Source organism: Lycorma delicatula, chromosome 5 (assembly GCF_047948215.1).
Source record: "Lycorma delicatula isolate Av1 chromosome 5, ASM4794821v1, whole genome shotgun sequence".
Lineage (NCBI taxonomy): Eukaryota > Metazoa > Arthropoda > Insecta > Hemiptera > Fulgoridae > Lycorma > Lycorma delicatula.
This window is the reverse complement of record NC_134459.1, coordinates 160,326,907-160,345,691: the sequence shown is the minus strand read 5'-3', so window position 1 is coordinate 160,345,691 and position 18,785 is coordinate 160,326,907. Positions and strand designations below refer to the sequence as shown.

At 31.0% G+C, this 18,785-nt stretch overlaps 1 protein-coding gene across 1 annotated transcript in view; it reads left to right on the top strand.

The window, feature by feature from the left end:
- lobo (coiled-coil domain-containing protein lost boys) overlaps nucleotides 1-18,785 on the top strand; it is a 428,504-nt gene that overhangs the window by 353,214 nt on the left and 56,505 nt on the right. Inside the window, exon 4 of the mRNA XM_075367810.1 lies at nucleotides 12,618-12,812. Coding sequence (XP_075223925.1) covers nucleotides 12,618-12,812 — 195 coding nt within the window. The remainder of the gene's footprint in view (nucleotides 1-12,617; nucleotides 12,813-18,785) is intronic.

Here is an 18,785-nt window from a genome sequence, read left to right as displayed (position 1 = left end):
AAAAATTTCACTAGGATTTCAGTTACCCCGGTGAACAAAAGTCATACTGAAATTGTTAAAGCCTTATATAAGTGGAAAACTTGATAAGTTTCTTTTGAATTTTGACTTGAAAAATCGAATAAAACAGGTCCCTAGAACTGTATTTCCACAGTTTTCTTGTATCCAACGTAAAATTCAAAAAATTGGGTGACGAAAAACACGTTTTTTTAGGTTTGAAGTTCAATAATTTTCTATGTTGAGTACTGCTTACCTTTCTTAACTTCATTCTTTTATCACTTGTTGAAGCGTTTCTGAACCACTCCATTGTCAAATCTTATTGTACTGGTACTTTTAAACGCCCCTCCCTATATTTGACATCATTCCTTACCTGGTCTTGTTGTTTATTTTTTATTAATGGTTATACTAATCTTTTCATTTTATTTATCTATTTCCTGTATTCAATAAATTGAGGTTTTTTAAAATGACCTCCGCTTGATTGTTGACCTGTTAATTTATGATCGTTTTATTGTTACTTTTTAATTTAAAGATTTCTAAAACGTTAATTCTTCTTCTTTTAACATATTTGTGAATTAATTTCATTGATCCTTTCATTTTCGTTGGGGTATGTATCAATGAAATTAATTCACAAATGGGGAGAAGAGAATTATCAGTCTAGGAAAAGTCCTAGTCTGTTGTCCAGGGAACACCCGGTTGTAAAAAAATCTCGATCACAAATACATCTAACGGGGAGACTTCTCTCGTGTCCTGTATTTCATGTAATAAGGTTTATAAAAAAAAAATAATAAAAAATAAAAAACAGTATGCTGAGATGATTTTTGTACGGCTTTTGCGATGGAATTCCAGCTGCGGTGGAAGAATATCGACGTAGATAACCTGGACGAGTAGTTCCAAATTTTTAACAATTTTCGTGAATGATACATTTCCTAGCACCCATGTTTCAACTGTACGTCAACCAGAACATGGTGATGAATAGAAAAACATTCTTCAAGTGATATAGTTTAATCCTTCGATAAGCACGCGAGGAATTTCTACACGACTCAACATTCCATGAAGTATAATATGAAAAACATTTCACGCACACGGACTACGCCCTTATCATATACAGAAAGTTCAACAGCTCTAACTTTGTGACCGTGCTAGACGACTACAGTTTTGTCAATGATTTAACAATAATTACTACTTAATTTCATTCGTACTATTTTCAGACAAAACTACTTTTACCCGTAATGGCGTAAAATAACACGGAATTCACATCGGTGATCTGAAGAAAACCGACATGCTGTAGTTGATTCAAATTTCCAGCAACGACTTTCACTGAACGTTTGGTATAGCACGATCGGTAACCAATTAGGCCCTTTCATACTAGAACAACGTTTCACGGGGAGTAATTTATTTAGAATTTTTAAACAATGAATTTCTTACAGTGCTTGAAAATTTCTCACGGGCAAAACGAATTGAAATGTAATATCAACTTGATGGAGCACCAACACATTTCACGAATGAAGTAAAATAATTCTTTGATAAAATAATTTACTGATAAATTGATTGGAAGTACAGGGCCGGTTAATCGGCCAGCTAAATCATCGGACCTTACTTCCTTAAGTTACAGCGTATAGGGATGGATGAAATGACAGGTGTACAAGCAAAAAGTGGACACACGTAATGAACTGATGATCTACTCTCAGTGATACTGTCCTCACCAAGGAACGCGAAGAAAAATGAGTTGAAAAGTGCATCGATGTTAATGTGGAATTTTCGAACGTTTATCGTAAATTAATACAGTATAAACCACAGTGAGTATTTTTTTTTTTTAAATAAATTAAAAGTGTTTTAATTTTTCAAAGGTCTAAATTTATTATAATAAAAACAGCTGTTTTTGATTTTTTTAAATTCATAATACTTTTTGTTAGATTTTTTATTAATAGGAGTTTTATTTATTAATACTCGTAAAAGATGATTTTTGTTTTTTTTGTTTTCATAGACTTAATAAATCAATTTTCTCAGAATAAAATTTTGTATATGTTTTGATAATACAATTTACGCATTTATTAGTTAATTAACAAAGTTATTATACTTCAAACCTAAAAATCATGTTTTTTGTCACCAAAATTGTCTGTTTTACGTTTGATATCATGAAAACTACAGTTCAAGAACCTGTTTTATTTTAATTTTCAAGTACAAAAAAACATAAGAAACCATTAGGTTTAACCCTTATATAACATCTTAAAAATTTCATTATGACCTCATTTCATCGGAGGAACTGAAATCCGGGCGAAATTTTCCGCTAGCCGTAATTCAATAACAAAGCATTTTCTTATATATGTTTGTATAAACTTTTTTCCTTGTTTCGATCTTTATAATCGGTTCCCAGGTTATTTCCCGTTACTCCTGAATCACTCTCTGTATTTGTTTTTAGATGTTATATATTGTTTTATTTTATTACCCGACTAATTGATTAAATTTTGTTTTATTACTAGAATTGTACTTAAAAACAATAATTATTTAAATTATACTTTATAATCAAGTCATTTTCACTGATAATAAGATTTATTTAATAAAATTTACTTACGAAAAAAAAGTAATAAATCAAGTCAAAATGTCATCACTTATAATTTTTAAACATCGGTTGCACTCTACTATTATTATTATTACTTATTTTTTGTTTCAGTAATAATATTAATAGTAATAATAATAATATAGAATGAGGGAGTTTATTGTGTGTGAAAGTAGTTGAGCAGGTTAGAGGGGAGTTATTGCCCTTTAATGGGGTTGGATAGAATTGAGAGTATGAGTTTTATTGAAGAGAGAAAGAGTGGACGAGTAAGATAAAGAGAGATAGATTGGTAACGGAAAAGAAGAGTAGAGGTGGGAGATGGTCTGAGAGAAAGAAAGAGTTTGTATAAAGGATGGATAGGGTGGCTGTTATTGTTCTTTCAGGAGATTAAATAAAGCTTTATATGAATTTATATAACATCGCTTGTTTATGTAGTATTACTTCTATTACTATTGGCTACTACTTGTTACTTGCGGTTAACCCATTTATTTAACTCTTGTTTTTATTTTTTGTTTTTTTTTTTTTATCTGTTTTTATTTACTAAACTTTTTTACGACATTATTAACTAACTACAAAAATCTAACTTTTACGCTTTTTGCTTGTATTACCTAGAATTAGCAGTTCAGTATTAATGAACTCTTCCCTCTTTTAACACTTAAACGATTGGCAATTAAACTTTTTTTCCGTATTTACTGAAATCAATTGTTTTTAATATATATATTATCTATCATTTTTGTTTAAATAACACAACTAGAATGTCATTATTTTATTAACGTAACTGTTTATTTTCCTGTATTATATATTAGCAAATAATAATTCTACATATACTGTTTTTTTTTAAATTTTATTCTATATGAAGGTTTTAATATATAAACTATGTGCGGTTTATAAATTCTCTTACAAACCGCTAAAAAACCGAACGACTCGACACCCTTAGCCACTGATCGTTCACACCAGTACCGTGTTGCTGTGTTCCCTGTATGACTAGGATATTAACAGTTTATATTATCCTTGTTTAGTTTCTCCATGGATACCTTAACGGCATTTCTTTCTCTATTTTTCTTCCTTAAGTTAAGTCTACGAGGCGTGTGAAAAAATTAAAGAGATTGGTAACGCTGTGCCTACCGGTCAGTACTAGTCCGGTTTGTTCATCCCTTCCACATGTTCAGTACGAGTTTCAACTCCGTTCAGCCAACACATTATTTTTGACAGCGCTATCAGAGAAGTAGTGCTTTTGTGGTGTGTTACGAAAATGGAGCATCGGGATTTAGAGCAACATTGTACAATTAAGTTTTGTGTTAAACATGAGGAATCCGTTAGTGTGAGCTTTGAAAAGTTGAAACAGGCCTATGGGGAACATTTCTTATCAAGAGCACAAGTTTTCCGCTGGGACAAATCCTTTTTGGAAGGCCGAGAACACGTTGAAGATCAACCTCGATCAGGGAGACCTTCAAAATCTGATGAAAATGTTGAGCGTGTGAGGGTACTTGTGAGATCAAACCGTCGTTTAACAATAAGGATGACGAGTGAACAGTTAAATTTAAACACTTTCACCGTACATCAAATTTTGACAGACGATTTGGACATGCGAAAGGTTTGTGCGAAATCGGTGCCCAAAAACCTCACAACGGAACAGAAGGACAATCGAAGAAACGTGTGCGTTGATCATCTTGACAGGATTGACAATGACTAAGAATTCTTCAATCGTGTGATCACAGGTGATGAATCCTGGATATTTGAGTACGATCCTGAAATAAAGCGGCAAAGCGAAGAGCGGCACATTCGGTCATCTCCTCGACCAAAAAAAAGTCGAATGAACAAATCAAAGATCAAAACCACGCTGATTTGCTTTTTTGTCAGTAGGGGTATCGTGCATAAAGAATTTGTTCCTACAAGACAAACTGTCAACCAAGTGTTTTACAAAGGTGTCCTTGAATGGTTCAGGAAAATAGCGATTCGCGTGAGACCAGACATTGCAGACGAGTGGATGCTTCATCATGACAATTGTCCGTGTCATACGGCCATTTCCATCACGAAATTTTTGACCTCAAAACGCATTCCTAGGATTCCTCAATCCCCCCTCCCTTATTCACCTGATTTAAGTCCTTGTGACTTTTTCCTTTACCCGAAATTGAAACATGTCTTAAAAGGATGTCATTTTGGAACTCTGTAGAATATTCAAAAGACTGTGACCGACCGGATAAAAGCCCTACCAGTTGAAGTCTTCCAGCGCTACTACCGGGAGTGGGAACAACGACTCCGCCGGTGTATAGCTGCCCATGGGAACTACTTTGAAGGGGGATAATATTGTTGTTTGAAAAAATAAAAACTTTGGTAAGTAAAAAATCAGCCTCATTACTTTTCTCACACACCTCGTATATAATCAATAAGTTAAATTTATTGATTGTATTAATTTTATTAAGTTGGCACCTATATTGCTGTACTTTCCCAAGATTGTATAACCTTAAATTTAACATTACCAACAGCGAGTTGTAGATTATTTTACCCTAAAAAAATTCTTGATTAATTTGATACATTAGGAAAGATTTATAACTAAATTTTTTATGAACAAAATAAACCCGTTCATTTTGCACTACATTCTTTCTTTTTCCTGTTTAGCCTCCGGTAATTACCTTTCAGATAATACTTCAGAGGATGAATGAGGAGGATGATATGTATGAGTGTAAATGAAGTGTAGTCTTTTACAGTCTCAGTTCGACCATTACTAAGATGTGTGGTTAATTGAAACCCAACCACCAAACAACACCGGTATTATACGATCTAGTATTCAAATCCGTGTAAAAATAACTGACTACTAGGACTTGAACGCTGGAACTCTCGACTTCCCAATCAGTTGATTTGGGAAGACGCGTTCACCACTAGACCAAGTCCGGTGGGTTTGCTCATTTTGCACTAAATTTAACAAACTGAACTCTACAATAAAATTAATTAATGAAACTAAATTAATTAATGAAATTAATTAACTACAACTAAATTAACTAATGAAATTAAGTAGAACAATACGGAATTGTGAATTGTAATTGGTTTGGAGGTTCTGCTCACTATATCCCCAAGTTTTTTGTATTTTTTTATTTTTTAAATCTGTATTTAAGCTTTTTAATTTTTATTTATTTTTAACAGACTTCAAAAAAGGAGGAGATTATAAATTCGATTGTAATTTTTTTTTAATGTGTTACGCAGTATCTCCGATGTTAGTAAACTGATTTTAATTTTTTTTTTTAATCAAAAGAGTATACTTTCGGAATGGTCCCATATAAATTTTAACCAAATCCGATGATAATCTTAGGAAAAATACCAATAAAAAAACCAACGGCTCGAAACCCGTGGCCGCTGACCGCTCTCACCAGTACCGTGTTCCTCTGTTCCCTGTACGACTACGATATTAATAACAGACTATATTAACGTGTTTTATTCTTCGTGGAATATTCATGACATTTATTTCTTTTTTTCCTTAAACAATCATTCCTTTCTTTCGTGGCTACTTTTCTGTAAACCCCATATAAATATTAAATGTAAATTTAAATTGGTGAAAAAGTGAATTTCCCTAATTATAAAATTATGATATAAATATTTATATTTATATTACGTAATAATAAATTCTAATTTTGCAATATTATATAAATAGTCATATAAAAGCTCCCAATCGACATCACTTTGTACGAAGCGAGTTAAATGTTATAATTTTGCAGTAAATAATATTCTCTAGTTATTTTAAACATTTTTTAACCGGGTACTCGTAAAGCTTGTCCAAATGTTTACTCGCAATAATTAAACCTATAAATTGGATAGATTACGCAACCTCATCGTTTCTGTCAGAGCTTTCTAATGATGTAGTGTATTTAATAACTTATTTGGGTCCAAATCAGACAAGGCAATACCCTTTAAAGTTTTAACTCGATTAAGAGCGACATAAATCTGTCCCTTGGCAAACCTTTACTTGCCGAGGTCTATCACTGCCCTGTCAAGAGTTGTACCCTACAGTTTGCGAATGGTTATAGCCCAGCATAATATTAGAAGTAGCATTTTGCGCTCGACATCTCCGTACCCCTTTGTCGCTTGGAACGTTGTACAAACGGATGAAATGACTACGCAACCATCAACATCTTTCATTCTAAGACCGATAATCTCATCATAAAATTTTATGAATACACCTTCCGATAACTCTCCTTCCTCCGATATCAAGCCAGACTGTGGTAATGTTGCTCTTGTGTTTCTTTGACAAATGTTAGTGTAGTAAACTTACCGTTGAGCATGATTCTCTAGACTTTCATTCCGTAAGAATCGACTGTTGTACCATTCTCATTTGTGAGAGTCTACATTCTCGTTGTTGAGAAGTCTTCGGAAATATTCATGGCATTTCTTTCTTTATTTTTCCTTAAGCGATCATTCCTTTCTTAGCAACTTTCCTTTAAGCATCGTTGTCTCATTTGAAAAGCGCGTTTAGTACCCATATTTTAATTATATAACCATAATTATAATAAATAAATATATATATTTAGGTGATATCAATAAAAACTGTGAAATAAAATAATTTAAAAAATAAAAAGGTATATCGGAAATCAACGTATGACTAATTATTTAGTATGCACTAAGAAAAACATTATAATGTACATTAGTAGGAGAAGAAGTCTCGCAGATAAAAGTTAGACTTAAAGAAGGAGTAAAACGTGAAGAATAAAATATTTAATGCATAGCCGCTGTGAGACGCTGGAAATGATCTACAATGACAAGAGAGAGAGAGGGAAACCACATAATGGTAACTAGGATATGGACATTTCCTATCTTGTCACACTTTTCTTAATCTCAGTTTAAAAAAGAATAATATCTGCCATTCTTATACCGATTTTTTTTTTTCTTAATGAATATACATTGTTCTGCGTAATAGCAAGATTTTATAATAATCGGAAAACGCGTTTGAACGTAACTCGTCACAAACACAAACTACTAGATGAAAATCTATAACATCAAATTAAAACAAGATTTCGGTCAAAAATTAATTCTGTTTAATTTTCTATTAAGCTGCTATTTCCGAATTATCATAAAACTAACTAAAAATCATCTCACATTACACAATTTTTTGACTATTTGAACAAACAAAAAAAATCTGATGTGGCCAACACATGACTTCCATGTATGCTTATTAAATTACATATACACATTTTTAAAAGTACGTAAAATTATTTCACTAATAACTTTTGATTTTTTAAAATATTTTTTAAAAATTTTTTTATTGTTATTATTGAATTATTATTTATTTTAAATTTTTTTTTACAATCACAAATTAATAATTATTAATAAATCAGTATATTTAAATTAAAAGAAAGAAAGCAAATGAAGTCGAATTCGAACCGATTTACTTTCCCCTTGTAAGATCAAAATATTTCATCAATTAAAATTTTATTTGGCTATAACTCTGGAACCAATGAAAATAATTACCAAATATGATATATGGTTGAAAATCTCTTATGAGGGTTTATTACTGCAGTTAACAAAAATTCCAAAATCAAAATGTTTTGGATTTTGGCCTTTTGGACATTTTTGGTCAAGTCGATTGCAATCAAAAGGAGTGGTGCACAACTAGATGTTACAGCAGTCCTTATCCAAAATTTCAACATTCTACGGCTAATCGTTTTTTCGTTATGCGAGATACATACGTACGTACAGACGTCACGCCAAAATTAGTCAAAATGGATTCAGGAATGGTCCAAATGGATATTTCCGTTGAAATCTGAAAACCGAGATTTTTTACGATCACAATATTTCCTTTACTTCGTACAAGGAAGTAAAAATTGTTTCAAAAAAAAATCTAAAATTTATTTATTTAATAGAGGTTGAAAAATATTCTCGCGTTGATAACGCCATATTATATAAATTTTGAAAGAAATTAGTAATTGTAGAATGACCATCAAGTTCTTAATTTTGTTTTAAAGAGCGTTCAGATATCAAATAATTCAAAGAAACTCTTTCGTTGAAAGTTTTTCCACAGTTGGGTCAAAGTATGGAATCTTTCTCCAAGACTTAAAAGTAGAATGACGGTTAGGAAGATGAGCTTTTGGAGAAGATGTCAACTGACTATCTTAGACCGAATAAGAAATGATTATATATTTAAGAAAATGGACAGTGAATCACTCTTATTGCATAAAATGGAAGAAAGACAACTGTTGTACGATCATTTGAGACATATGGAGGAGGGCAGTATACCTCAGAAAATTTTGTGCCGGATTCCTGCTAGAAGGAGAAAGATTGGTTGGTTCAGGAGGGATTGGATGAGTGATGTGACAGCCTTGGGGAAGCGAGGACTGTGAGATGGAAACGATAAAAATAGAGAGATCGATGGCTTTTTTAAGTTGCAGTAAACGGCCTAGAGCTGTATTACAAACCGCTAATAATAATAATAATAATAAAGTCTAATTTTTCAGATAAGGATTTCATAAAAATCGTTTTGGAAATTTTTTAATAGTATTGTTCTGATTCATATTTTCAGTTGTATTATTCCAATTTCAATTTTTTTTTTGATTGGCATAAAAAAGGACAACCAGAAAAATTTCGGGAAGCTTGATCCCGTTTGGCATCCCCTCATTTTTTTTTTTTTTGAATAAATATTTTAAGTTCTTCTTGTCAGCAGTTCTTAGTCAGCAGTTCTTCAATAGGTATGTGTGTATGTGTGTGCGTGTGTGTATATATATATATATATATATATATATATATATATATATATATATATTATACTAGGGTAAGTCAATTATTATCCGCAATGTAGTTATAAATTTTATTGCAATACAAATAGGAGACCTACATGTACATCATTTTTCAACACAGTCCCCTTGCATTTCAACGCACTTCGTCCATCGTTGCACAAGCTTCCTGATGCCCTCATAAAAGAAGGTTGAGCTGTGAGCCAGGAATGCACCGCTTCTTTCACTGTTTCGTCCGAGGTAAATCGACGGCCCCTTAATGCCTCTTTAAGTGGACCAAACAACCGGTAGTCAGAAGGGACAAGATCAGGACTATACGGAGGACGAACCGGTACTTCAAAGTTGAGTTTCTGGAGCGTTCCAGCAGTGTGGGCAGCAGTATGTGGACGGGCATTGTCGTGCAACACAACACCTTTCGACAGCAGTCCTCGGCGTTTGCTTCGAATTGCAGACTTCAGCTTGACAGTAAGCATCTCACTGTAACGCGCACTGTTTATTGTCTTGCCCCTTTCCTCATAATGTTCCAGTACCGTGCCTAGTGAATTCAAAAAAACCGTAAGCATCAGTTTTCCTGCGGACGGTTGGTTCTTGAACTTTTTTTGCAGGCCGAACTTGGATGTTTCCATTCCATACTCTGCCGTTTACTCTCCGGCTCGTAATGATGGATCCGTGTTTCATCACTGGTGATGATTCTGTCAAAGATGTCCCTTTCCTTACCATAGCGATCCAAATGTTTTTGGCAGATGTCCAAGCGCGTTTGTTTATGCGACTGTGTGAGTTGTTTTGGGACCCATCTTGCACAGACTTTCTGAAACCCGAGTCTGTTGTAGATGATTTCGTAGGCAGAACCGTGACTAATTTGCAGGCGATGTGCCACTTCATCGATAGTTACTTGTCTGTCTAAGAAAACCATGTCACGTGCACGCTCAATGTTTTCCTCATTTGTGGCGGTAAACGGTCATCCGGCCCCTTCGTCGTGCGTAACACTTGTTCGACCGTTTTTGAATTTTTCTATCCATTCGTAGACACTCCGTTGCGGCAACACACTGTTCCCGTACTGTACCGAAAGTCTTCGATGAATTTCGGCCCCTGATACACCTTCTGACCACAAAAAACGGATCGCTAAACGTAGCTCTTCTTTGGTGCAAACAGAAAGCGGAGCAGCCATGGTTATCGGCAAGGCAGCGATAATGGAACTAACCTAGCAGCATCAAACCTGCACAGACATAACAATAATTAAACCACGCATGCGTCATCTACGCAACACGACAGTACTACCAACATTAGCAAAAATATAACTAAATTGCGGATAATAATTGACCTACCCTCGCGTGTGTAAATAGATGACGCACATTTATATATATATATATATATATATATAAATGTGCGTCATTTATATATATATATATATTGTAATGCTTTCCTGGCTTATGTAGTGAAAAAATAATTACGACAACATGAAACTAAACCAAATAAGGTTTTAATAAATTGAAAAAATCTATATTTTAGTTTTTAATTTTTGATCCGGAAATCACCGTCAGATATTACTTCGGAGGATGAATGAGAATGATGTGTATGAGTAAGTGAAGCGTAGTCTTGAACAGTCTCAGGTCCCATTTCTGAGATGTGTGGTTAATTGAAAACCCAACCACCAAAGAACAGTGGTAACCGCTATCTAGTATTCAAATCCATATAAAAATACTGCCTTTACTAGGATTTGAACGTTAAAATTCTGTACTTTGAAATCAGCTGATTTGCGAAGACGCGTTCACCACTTGACCAACCTGGTGGGTTACACCGATAGGCCTGTAAACCACTATAAATACCTTTTTGCCCATCTCACTCAATGGTCTGTGGTAACAAAAAATATTTTTTTAATTTTTAAAAAATTGTTTAAACATTTATTTTAAATTTAAATAAATATCGCAAGTACCCATTGCATTTAAAATGTAAAAGTATTAATTTTTTGATAGAGCCATTGCTCTTTAGTATTTCTTGAAAAAAAAATAGCCAAAATTTTCACCCCCATTCTAGAAAATTACAGCTTTGTTTATTTAGAATTTTGGCTGTATCTTTGAATTTTTAAACAAGTTTATTAATTTGTTAATTTTTATATATATTTTTTTATTATTAATTTGTTTAATTTTTAAACTTTATTTTTTTAAATTTATCACTAAGGGATAATTTATTAAAGAATTAATTTTATTCTAATGCTTCCCCTTGAGGGAAATATTTACTCCTCGGAGAGCTTCTATAGCCCCCAAATGAAAAAAAGATTTTTGGAATTTCATTTTATTTTTAATGTTCGAAACGTATTTTGTTAAACAATAAAGTCATTAAAATAACTTGCCATCCTATGATGGGGGAGCCCTAAGGTTAAAAAAAAAAATCAATAAAAATGGTTTTTGAATTTATTTAAAATCATTTTAGTAAATATTTTAATCATTAAAAAACCCCTGGTACATGAGCTACCAAATTTCCAAAAAGTCGAAAACATAATTTTTGAAACTGATGACAATAACAAATTTTTATTATTGGTTTATTTTGTTGAGCATTTTGTTTTCAAAAATTTAAATATAATCAAACAAGTAATTTTATATTTAATAAAAAAAAAGTTTAATGAATAACATAAATGTTTATTAGCCAATTAATTAAAGTTTATTTTATTTCCAGAACTGGAAATAAATATTTTTATGTAAAAATGTGAAAAAAAGAATTCATAATTTTAGTTGTAGTTTTTCAATAAAAAGGATTTATTTTATCATAAAGATATAAATAGATCTTAAAATGATTGAATTGTTTGAAAAATATCAAATTTACTGCAGATTTCTTTTTTACATTTATTGAGTTTTATGAACATGTGCACTGTTCATATATTACCTTATGTTCTTGAATCACATTACCAGACATTTTATTTTCTGTTAAAACAGCAGCCTTTATATTATATTGTAAATAATAAAATATTATGTTTTATTTATATTTTTTACATTTTATTTTATATTTTTATCTTATTTTTTAACCACAGTATCTCTATTGTGGGGGCTATAGAAGTAAGAGAGATAGAACTACTTAATACACAACGAATGATACACAAGGGGGTGTTTTGATTACCATCATGCCTGATTACCTTTACGTTCCTTTATCTTTAAAGATTAGGTTCAAATTAATGCTTAGGTACCCTGGGGAGTCATCCATTAGATTACAAATTTGAACTGGTTTAAGATAGATTCAACCAGCAATTTAGTTAAATAATAATAATTATAATTTCTTATATTTATTTTTAATACATATTCATTCAAGAAAATGACTTTGTTTCTTAAAAAAAATTGTTTTTTTCTGTTTTTCAGCCAGATAGACTTGTGTCACCTGATACTGTCATGAAAACACAGAGAGGTAACTGTTTTGAGATTTCTATATTACTTGCATCACTTTTAATTGGTTCTGGATATAATGCGTATGTAGTTGCAGGATATGCTACACAAGAAAAGTGTGTTAATGACTTAACTCGGTCCAATTGCACACTAATTGAAGAAAAACCACCGGTATTAAAAAAAATTATTAATTATAAGTATTAGTTTAAGATCATTTTTCTGTGGCGGTTGATTTATCACATAAGCTTGAAGCTTGTGTATGCCAGTAAAATAAAACTTTTATAATATATGAAAAATGCAAAGTCTGATAGGAATTCAAATTTAAGACCTTCCACTTTAAAGACTGAGATTCTGGCTGCAGACTGGCAGAATGGTATTATTTATTTCATTTAATGCCATTAAATATGAGATATTAGGACTTTGAGATGATAGCACTCACTTGCATTTAACAATGTTAATTAAGTAATACTGTGTAAAATATAAATTTACATCTGAATATATATTTTGCATATAAATATCTTAGAACATACTGGTTGTAATTATTTGTTATTATTCCGCTTTGTTTGGGATTGAAAAGTTTCTCATCGGTCTTTTTTAAAGAAAAATTACGCTTGTTATTAAAAGAAAAAACATTAATGGATCGTAATAGTACAACATTGTCCTATGGTTTTTACACAATAAAAAATTTACTCCTTTACCAAACTGAGTACATAATTTATAAGAAAACCAAGCTAAATGAAATACACAAATTATTAAATACTATTTATTTTGATTAGATAAGACCCAAATCAATAAAGTCCAGAATAAGTTGGAAATGTAATAAATTTAAGATTACAATAAATGTGAGAAACAGAAACTTGTTTAAAGTCATTCTTAATGTACGTTTTAAATTTTGTTTACACAATATAATATCTATAATCTGTTCCCTTGGGTCAATGAATGTTGTGTAGAATGTTATAATTGATTCGAAGGAGAGAAAACCAAAAACAAATTAACTCCATTAATTTATTCTGTGTATTTTCCGTTTATTAAGGCTGCCCTCCTGCAACAAATTCCGATGGATGATAATGTAATGAAGTGGCGTTTTTTCTCATGCGAAAATATGGTCACTTAAAGCTGGATCTAAAATCCAGTTTTATCTGACTGCCCCCCTGTAACAAATCATATGGAATTTTCTGTTTGAAAATATTGCCACTTATAATTGGCTATACAAATCAAACCCTGTAAAAAGTCAAAGAAATTTTCCATTTATTTTTTTTGAAGTGATATTCTATTTAAGCCTGCCCTCCTGCAACAGATTCCAATCGATGATAATGTAATAAGTGGCATTTTTTCATATGTTTCAAAAACTTCAAGTGAAAATATTGTCACTTAAAACCGAGAACCTTTGGATGAAAGGCAGAGATGTTACCAGTCCACCGCAAAGATTGGTATGTATTAATAATAAATTTAAATTTTACTTGTAATAAGTATGAAGAAAATAGGACTACTGTACACTCACATAACACTATAAAACTCACATTTGTTTGAATGAAATGAGCAAGTTCAGTGATTGTTATGCAACAACAGCTTACACTTGTTTGTAAACACTCATATATGTATATTTATAATAATATAAGTTCATTAATTATCGTTGAGTAAATATAAAAAATATAAAAATATTCTACTTTAAAAACTGAACAAATTTATTGTACTATGACCATTTCATAATACTGTAAAAATTTTTAATTAAAAAGCTTTAACAAAAGTATTATAGAAATGGAATTCTGAAACTTTTGTAAAAAAGACAATGTGCATAATTAAAATATTCCAATATTAAATCAGTCTGCAAAATCCAGATGTTTGGATGGATGGGATTAAAAATATGTGCACTAAGTGCTATTACTGTAACAATTATTGATATTTGATTGGGGAATAATATTGATAAATAATTCTAAAAATGACATAGGTATCTCAGTAATAACAAGTAATCATGCCAGGGATATGAAGGACAGTACTAGAGACAATCCTGCTAAAATTCAGGTGTTATTTATTTATTTAGTCTTGCAGGTGATATACATTCTCCTATATTTATGGCTGTATATTCTACATATTTCAGCTACATTTTCCTTGAATATCTACAACTGTTGAATAAAATAAATAATAAATTTTTATTCAGGTTGATACATAATAATACTTTTAGATCATATCAAGAATGGATAGATATGCTGTTCTATGGATAAAAAATCTGATGAGACACTAAATGACTTCCTTGTATGCCTGTTAAATTACGTATATCAATTTTTTTTAAATGAAAAGTACATAAAATTTTATTTTATTAATAACTTATGATATTTTTTTTTATTTCTTTATCATTATTGAATTATTATTTATTCTAAAAAGATGTTTTACAATCAGAGGTTAATAATTATTAATAAATCAGTATATTTAAATTAAATAAAAGTTAAAGAAAAAGAAAGGAGATGAAGTCGAATTTGAACCAATGTGCCTTCCCCTTGTAAGATTCAAATTTTTCATTAATTCAAATTTTATTTGGCTATAACTCTGGAACCAGTGAAAATAAGTACCACTTATGATACATCGTTGAAAAACTCTCAATGAGGGTTTATTACTGCAGTTAATAAAAAGTCCAAAATCCAAATTAGGTTATGTCCAAATTAGGTCATATGGATAAAAGTTCAAAATCCAAATCTTTTGGATTTTGGGCGTTTTTGGACACTTTTGGCCAGTCAATTGCAATCAAAAGGGGAGGTGCACAACTAGATGTTACAAAAGCCCTAAATCCAAAATTTCAACCATCCTACAGCCAATCATTTTTGAGTAATGCGAGATACATACATACATGCACAGAAACGTACATACGTCACACAGAAACTAGTCAAAATGGATTTAGGGATGGTCAAACTGGATATTTTCATTGAAATCTGAAAACCAAAATTTTTTGTGATACAATAAATTTGCCTCATTGATCAAGGGAAACCATGATCAGAGCAACATACTAAACACAATTAATCATATAATAAAAATCAAATGTGATTAAAGTTTGTATTAATTATTTAAAATATAAACCCACAAATAAGAATCAAGGTAAAATACATAGACACTAAATATTAAAAAAAATAACTAGTTAATAATTTATAAGCTTATAAAAAATACTTTACAAATCAGCTGTTAATGAAAATTATTTGAATATCTATTTAAATACATGTTGAATGGATATGCAAAAAATTAAGGGATTTTTTTTATTTTCAATAAGGAATAAAAAATTCATCAACAGAGCAATATCGTTTCTGTAAAAGAAAATCATCTACTTGTACTTTAAATAAATTATTAGTGAGAAGATTTTTTAAACAGTTCAGTAATTAGAAAAAAAATAAAACGCAACTAAGACCCTTCTTGGTTAACTGAGGTGGATATTGTTATATTTTTTTTAAATAAGTTAGTATTCTTTTTAGCAAAGACTGAACATTCATAAATATAATCATAAGTTAACATTTTTAATTTTCTAGATAAATCATACTTACAGGTGCCAAACAGTGATCTGATAGCTCGCTTTCATATCTTGAAAAATAGTTCTGATTTTTCGAGGGAACCCAAAGAGATTATACTTCAGATGGAAATATATGAGTGTGTATGTATGCATAAAAATATTTAATTGTAATGACAAGCATTGAGCTTTTAAAGCACTTTAAAACAAAGCAATATGGTTTGAATTTGTTGCAAATGAACCAATTTCATCATCCCAAGAGAATTTGATGTATAAAAAATGCCCAAAAATTTTACTATATTGGTAACAGAAATATTATTGTTATCATTAATGGGAAATCTACCCACACAATCAGTAATGTAACACTATCTGAAAAGTACAATGCAATATCAATGTTTTTAACCATATTTCAAGTTTAGATGGTTACAATTCATCCAGAGAATAGGTTTTTGAACTGCTAACATAAAATTTAATGTAGAATCCTTTTAAATTGTACATTGCACTTCATTAATCTCTAAGTAACTTTTCCTAGTGTTTTTTGTACTTTGAGTGCTTTACAACGGACACTAACATGTACCTAGTTTGTTTTGCTATTGTTGTTATTACTTCACATACATTTACACTTACTAGAGGTGGAGTAGATGGATTGTAACTAACTAAATATGGATAAAATCATTGCATTGTGCTTCTAGGTAGTCAGAGTTAACTGCAATGATATTATTTTAATTAATAATAATAGCAGTATTGTGTTGCCTGTTGGGTGAAATATCAATATAGTCTTGTTAAATGATACATTCTCATTGCATATTCAGATTGAGTTCATCATTATAGAAATAGTCTATACTGTTTTGCTATGAAACATCTAAATAAAATGGTTTGTCACTGTGAAACATTAATTATGTTAATGTATATTTCTATCTAAAATTATATTATCTCTCTGGGCTCTTTCAAAAAGTCTGAAGAAGTTTTCTAGTGTCAGGTCATTGTGATTCCCATAAGTATAAGTCATTTAGACTAACTTTTAGTAAATTAGAAATTTTAATTAGTTTGGTCATATATTTATAAGTGGTGTACTACCGTTGCTACTAAATATTTAATTTACTAATATTTATATACATGATCACTTATTCCTAAAAACCTATCAATAAGTCATTTATAAACTTAAGTCCTTAGTATTATTGATAAATACTAAAAAGTCCCTGCATTTCCTTCATCTCTGTTTAACATTTTCAGATAAGTCCTCAAAAAAATTTTGATTATCTCTTTCATAATTGTTACTAATTATGTAAATTTATGTAATTTATGTAAACTATAATTTACTAAACCGTAAACTGTAATTTATGTAACTTTTATGTAATCTATTTAAACATTATCTTCACATATTTAATTTATTTTAACTTCATACATTTATTACTTCATGTATTATTGATAAAAGAGAACTTAAACATCTTCTCTTTTTTTTATAATTAATAGTGTATTTATAGCACTGTTATGGTCAAGGTCTTACCATAGATTACCTTGATCTGTCCAGGCAAATGCTGTAGTAGTTATTATACTTATCCATGCTCATCCGCTTGCTCTTTGTGTGATTTATATGAGGTCTGTAAATAAAGTAATAAGACTAGTTCAGAAAAACTTTTATTTATAATCCAATTATACATGGACTCTATCACCTTTGAAATAGTTCCCTTGAGAAGCCACGCAACGCTTCAAACAATTTTCCCACTCTTCATAACAGTGTTGGAACTCAGAAACTGAAATATCTTTCAGATGTTTGGTTACATTTTTTTTAATATTGTCTACTGTTCCAAAATGGTGTCCTTTGAGGTATTTTTTTAAAATTGGGAACATGAAAAAGTCGCAGGGACTCAAGTTAGGTGAATGTGGTTGAGGAACTAAGGAATGTTTTTCTTTGCCAAAAACCCATTAATGGAGAGTGCAGTGTGACAAGGTGCATTGCCATGATGCAGCATCCATTTGTCTTTGACGGTATCATATGAGCAACTCTTTTCCGCAGTCTTTCAAGAATTTCTCGGTAAACATAATGATTTAGAGTCTGTCCTGTAGGCAAAACCTTCTTATGGACAATGCCATTACTATCAAAGAAACAGATTAGCGTAGTTTTGATTTTTGATTTGCTATTTTTGCTTTTTTGAGACGAAGTGAGTTTGAAGTGTGCCACTCCTCGCTCTGGCGTTTTGTTTCTGCATAGTACTCAAATATCCAAGATTCATCACCAGTACAAATAATAACATTTTTTTAGAAATCAGGATCAGTTTCAATTCGCCCTAGAAGATTGCAGCACACTTCCACCCTGTTGTTTTTCTGTTCAACAGTGAGGTTTTTTGGGACCAATTTTGCACGAATTTTTTTCATGTTCATTTTGTTTGTTAAAATTTGATGGACTGTAGTATGGTTAAATTCAATTGTTCTGGAATCATTCTGACAGTTAATCACCGGTTGCACCATATCAATTCACTCAACATTGTCATCACTTTTTGACATTAACGATCTTCCAGAGTATGGATCGTCCATAACTGATTCCTGGCCTTCTGAAAGTGATTTAAGTCATCTAAAAACTTGGGCTCATGACAGAGCATCATCTCCATACACCCTTTTCAATTTTGAAAAGATTTCAGTAGCATTCTCACCAAGTT